At 44.3% G+C, this 5918-nt stretch overlaps 1 protein-coding gene across 2 annotated transcripts in view; it reads left to right on the top strand.

Moving 5' to 3' along the window:
* The window catches only part of nova2 (NOVA alternative splicing regulator 2), a 70791-nt gene extending 68754 nt beyond the window's left edge, over positions 1-2037 (top strand). For both annotated transcript variants that reach the window (XM_076282881.1, XM_076282880.1), the window contains one exon: positions 1-2037. This exon is cut by the window's left edge and continues 513 nt beyond it. In XM_076282881.1, the coding sequence (XP_076138996.1) occupies positions 1-510 (510 nt within the window). In that variant the 3' untranslated portion in view covers positions 511-2037.
* Positions 2038-5918: the final 3881 nt, after the last annotated feature.

Below are 5918 nucleotides of genomic sequence, written 5' to 3'. Positions count from 1 at the left end.
GCCGCCTCCGGCGTGCTAGCCGCCGTGGCCGCCAGCGCTAACCCCGCCGCGGCGGCTGCCGCCAACCTGCTGGCGTCGTACGCCAGTGACGCGTCCACGAGCGCCGGGCACCCGGCCGCCACGCTGGGCGGCTTCACGCTGGGATCGCTGGCCGCGGCCACCGGCGCCACCAACGGCTACCTGAGCGCCGCCTCCCCGCTGGTCGCCAGCTCGCTGCTGGCCACAGAGAAGCTGGGCGAGGGCGCCAAGGACGTCGTGGAGATCGCCGTGCCCGAGAACCTCGTCGGTGCCATCTTGGGCAAGGGCGGCAAGACGCTAGTGGAGTACCAGGAACTGACCGGCGCCCGGATCCAGATCTCCAAAAAGGGCGAGTTCATCCCGGGAACCCGGAACCGCAAGGTCACCATCACCGGATCGCCAGCGGCGACGCAGGCTGCCCAGTATCTCATCAGCCAGCGAATCACGTACGAGCAAGGAGTCCGCGCCACCAACCCCCAGAAGGTGGGCTAAACGGGAGGATGGAGAGAATAAAGGAGGAATAACGAAGCAAGGGCTGAGAGAGGAGAGTGGAGAAAGAGAGAGAGAGAGAGCAAGAGAGAGAGAAAGGAAGGAATCATCCACACGTTTATTCGTGTCTATCAGTATTTCAAAACGAATGATGGGAAACAAAGTCAACTCAGAGAGAAGATAAAAAAAAATGATCATGTCGAAAACCAAGAAAAAAAAATGTGTACAATGTAAATATTGGTTTTATTTCGTAAGTCTTGATCTTTGGGATTTTTTAGTATTCTACATGTTTTTTTTTGTTTTGTTTTGTTTTGTTTTTTGTCTTTTGTTTTGGTTTCTTGTTTTTGTTTAGTTTTGTCCGTGCGCTTTTCTCAGGACAGCGGTGAATGGCATTTAAACTGGCATGTTGCCTCACTGCAGGTCCTGAGAGGAACAGGTAGAGGGATGGGGGGGTTGGGGGTGGGGGGGGTGCTCTCTAGAACCCTCCCCCACCTCCCCTCTAGACCCAGGTCCTCTCTAGCTGACAGATTTCTTTTTTTTTTGTTTTTTTACAATTGATATTTTTGCCTTCAGCTCCAATTCTTCCCAATTAGCCTGTGCCCCCCCCTCTCCCCAAGCAAACAAACATAAAAGAAAAGAAGATATCAGCCCCTCTTTTTGTGGGATAGATGAGATCGCAGACAAGCCCTCTGAGGAATTAAAAAAAAAAAACAACACACCTGTAGTCTATGACCTCAACACCCCACCCACCCCTACTCACACACACACACACACTTATGCCCCTGTCCACCCACCCTGCCCCGTGCTACTCCTAAACACACACACACACACACACTCTTAGCCACGCCCTCTCGGTTCTAGGCTGAGGATTGTTGGGGTGGGTGTCAGGTGCACCAGAGAGAGGGGAGTTGCATAGAGAGGCTGCTCCCAAAGCCCTACCCCTCGTAAGGGTCTCTCTCTCTTTCTCTCTCTCTCTATCTCACTCTCTCTCTCTCTCTTTCTCTCCCACTTCCCCACATGGTTCCAATTTGACCAGGTGCATGTTGTCGTTTGTCTGTTTTCTCTCTCTCTCTCTCTCTCTCTCTCTGTTGTGGTTGCATTAAGACCCTGGCAGAGCTTTGCTTGGGGATGCACGACTGCTGATGAGCAGGAGATGCACCTTGTTGGGTCAGAATCTAAACGTAGCACCAGAGCACATCGAGATTGTGGCATATTCTCTACAGGGTCTTGCAGTCTGGCATAAGGGATATTACTATTGTTAATATTATGATTATTATTATCATTATTCTGATTATATCATCATCACAAATGATCATCGCCATCAACATTATTTATTAATATGATTTCACCCATAAGGACTGAATTATTATCATTTTATTCTTAATCTGTGAATTCAGGTTGACATGAATGTAAAGACAATATTTTTTAATTTAGTTTTTTTTTTTTATTATTTAAGTGGATTATATAGTGTGTGTCATAGTGTAATATATGTCTTATTTAAGTCCAGTGAAACGTGCACTGTTGGCACCCGTGAGTTCAGTGAAACGTGCACTGTTGGCACCCGTGAGTCCAGTGAAACGTGCACTGTTGGCACCCGTGAGTCGAAATCAAAAAAGCAGAGGCCAGCACTGGCATCCATTGTGGCATCAAGACATTACAGAGGAAGAGGACACACACACACACACACACACATAAACACACAGACAAAAGAAGCTATTGAACATTGAGTATTGGTGCTCAAAAGGGGAAAGCACCATGTCTCGACTAGATATAGGGATGGAAAAGGCTTAATTTGCATCTGCAGAATGAGAATATCGATCATATCACAGGCATCAGTGCAGTCTCTGTATGCACCGTTACAGTAATTGATTGCACCAGAACAAAATGAAATGCAATATCCTTTCAACTTCAGCTCCCCAGGTTTTTCTTTTTTTGTATTTTTCCTTTGTCTCAATTTTCTGAAACCCAACTCCGATCTCCTGCAGGATAGGTCTGCCCACACTAAGTGGAAGTAGACATACTTTTTCTATCTCTCAGTAAACTTGGAAATGAAGCACTTAAGGCTGAACATTGTTACTTCCTTAAGGACCAGTGCTGCTGCAAATGAACAACGCAATTTGCAGAACGAGCAGAGATCAAATGTGTTAACGGCGAGGCCCTTGCAGTTTTCCCTTTCCTCAGTGGTAGAGAGAGTAGTGTGTAGTCCAAAGCTGCATCATCTCCAACTTAAACATCATATCAGACTCGGAGAGCAAGCACCCAGCCCTTTGGCACTAGCTGTAGGAACATGTAGGGTCCTCTGCATCCAATGAAAGATGCTTTTCTGAGCAGAGACCCCTCCCACACACAACATGCACATGCTGCTGAACCTCCTTTCTCTTTTAAGTTTCTGTTGTTATTATTTTGTTTATTTGTTTTATCTTTTTTTTTTTTTTTTTTTTTACTATCGGAGTACACTGAAGTTCGTCTTAATGCACTGTGAACTATGGGTGCCGTTTATTCGGGCCAAAAAAAAAAAAACTGAAATAAAGAAGTAAAAATAAGGGCAGGGTCTCGTGCCGTATCGAAGACTTTTTGGCCAAACAGATCAAAGGGAATGTACCCATGGCAATGGGGGAAATCGTGCGGAGACACTAGATGGCGGACGGTGAATCTCGTGTCCCAGCAGTCCAGTACGAGAGGACACGCGAGAAAGAGAGGTGGAATGTTTACGTCGCAGTCGGGGCCAGCCAATGGTAGTCACGGGTTTGGGCTGCAGAACAACAGGGACACGTTTGAGAGGATTGTCATCCAGGTTCCTAGGATAATAGCATCAATATGTTTTCCCTTTTGTTGGTTTGTCTGTTTGTTTGTTTTGCCCTTCATAGTTGAGAACATTATCAGCCAGCTTATAACCACAAATCATTATCCTGGAAGTTCATCTTTGAAAGGATAGAGATTGAAAGGCACTTCCTCAGCTCAGATTCAAACACGTACAGTAAACTTTGCTTGTGCGAGAGAAAGTGTCAGGTCTCGTCTCGTCTTGATATTAATGTTTCTCTTCAACAACACATGCAGATAGAGTGTCTGTTGACGTATGTGAATGCCGCCCTTTTTGCCCAACTCAGCTAAGCCAAACAGTCCGACCCCAGCAAGTCCCCTTTTAGTCTCTCAAACGCTGAGATCTATTCTGACATGTCCTGCTGAACAAAAAGCAAAAAAACGACGACAACAAAAAAACAAAAAGTAAAAAGTCACCCTAGATTACGAGTGATGGACCAGACAAAGGCAACAGCGTTCTTGTCCCCCGTTCTCTCTGACCTAACTGCTTATGCAGCTGGGTGCGGTGCCTATCCAGTCGATTTTTTGTCCCACTGGAACTCCACGGTGACCGTTTATCAAGGGGGAAAACAGCAATTGAATCTGACATGGTGTTGTCTCTCTCCACAATGATTTCTTTTTGACAAAGCTATGAATCAATCTTGTCACCACTGCCTATGGGAGCGGCCAGTGAGTGTATATCTCAACAGATTTGGTAAGGAGGCTTCTTTCTTCCCATCTACTGCCATTCACCTCCCCCTCACCACTCCCCTCCCCTCCCCAACCAACCACCACACACACACACTCCAGTCCTTTTCTGTACCTCTGTGCACGCCCCCATTCTGACGCATCAACCCCCGAGATACCCTCGCTCTCATATCTCCGTATGGGTGAGGATGTCTGGTGTCGCAATGCATGACCGCTTGCCCACCCACAAATCAACAATGATACCAGAGAAGGCAGAGCCCAAAGGAGGGTCTTCTGGGAAATGCAGTTTGTAGACGCCAGGAGGGGAGAGGACTTGGTTAGGCAGAGGCTGACAGTGTGACAGACAGAAGATTCCCCCGTTGCTTGATGAATAGTTTGGCAGACAGGATTGGACAGAGTGGGTCGGTCTAACAAACTGGCAGCATGCGCTTTCCACTCGTTGTGATACTTACAGGCACACATGCTTAACAGGAGTTTCTCAGGTTTCGCGCAGGATACACTGAGATTTAACGGCATGTTTCATGTAGTTGACATGTTTAAGAAATAGTTGAAAGCATGCCACTTTTAAAAACCTGACTAACAATGGTCTTTACTTGGCAATGCGATTTGGGGTTTGACCTCACACGTCAGAGATTTTTAGTTCTTTGGGAAAAAGGTGTAATTTCATACGCAAGGACTGTAGACCTCCATAGCCCTTCTGAATCATTTAAAGTCTGTTCACACACACACACATATACAAATGACATGAAGTACACATGCACACTATCCCCTGAGAGAATTTTTTTTAAATGAAGGAAAAAGGAAGAAATCTGGTGACATATGGATAACTGGATATTACAACTGTGACATTAAAATGTGAAATAATATGATGGTCAGCTATAGATTAGGTGCCAACAAAGCGTAGGGAGGGACAGCTTTGTATTTTTCTATATGTGTAGAGCTAAAAGCACCCTGAAGATGAGAGAAAATAGGGGCGGCCACTTTTTGTTTTTAAGGGGAGAACGACAGGTGTTGAGTACTGGAAGCAATATTCGTAGTAGCATGTTGTCCTGTCCTGTCTTTTTATTGCGTCTGTTGTAGGAGCTTTGGATTACATAGATGTTGAATAGGTTTACATATGTACTATTTTTTAATTTGTGAAGATGCTGCTATTTAATAAGTGATGTACTAAAAATGAAGTAAAAAAAAACATATCTGACTCAACATTTAGAAGGATGTTCTAGTTGCGAGAGGTGTAATTAATATTGCATACTAATAAAAGTTAACTGTAATAGCAAAACTGATTAATTAACCTGTGCCAAAATAGCTATTTACAGACCCTCAACCTGTAAATGTGTGATTTAACCATTAGATTGAACTAACTTTTGTAAGAAAATGTGAAAAGTGCCAAACAAACCACATTTGTAAGTTAATTAGAAAGGAATCCCGAGATATCGGTCGACTTTTTCAACTAATAAGAGTATGATTAACTTAATTGCTGTTTAGTTGTAAGTTTTGTTCCCCCCAAGCAATCAGTTTTAAGTAGAGAGAGGGTAGCCATCTTGTTAGCCAAACAATGGCGTTCAGTGCTAGCTAGCATGAATGCTAAAGTAACAGGACTGAAGGACTGCCATGTAGTTAGGTTTGCATGGTTTAAGTCTAATAATTTATCAGCATTCTTAATACAGCATTTTATAGTTCTCAAATTGTATTTTGTGGAAATAGATGTTATCTTTTTTGCACGTCTATATTGCATGATCTCACAGTGAAGCGTGAAGAAAACAAACTAAAAAAAAGGACAAAGACTGAAAAATCCTACAAAAAAAGATGATTAGGCAGTGTGTGTTGTTCATTTTCAAGACAAATCTTTGCATGCCAACAAGAGTAGAGCGTTTCAAATTACTTTTAAGAGTTTTTTTTCCAAA

Source organism: Alosa pseudoharengus, unplaced genomic scaffold (genome assembly GCF_046254945.1).
Source record: "Alosa pseudoharengus isolate Yale_2024_CS ecotype anadromous, Long Island Sound unplaced genomic scaffold, YU_APseudo_1.1 YU_APseudo_1.1_scf_13, whole genome shotgun sequence".
Taxonomy (NCBI): domain Eukaryota; kingdom Metazoa; phylum Chordata; class Actinopteri; order Clupeiformes; family Clupeidae; genus Alosa; species Alosa pseudoharengus.
The sequence above is the reverse complement of the archived record's forward strand: the minus strand, read 5'-3'. Positions and strand labels throughout refer to the sequence as shown.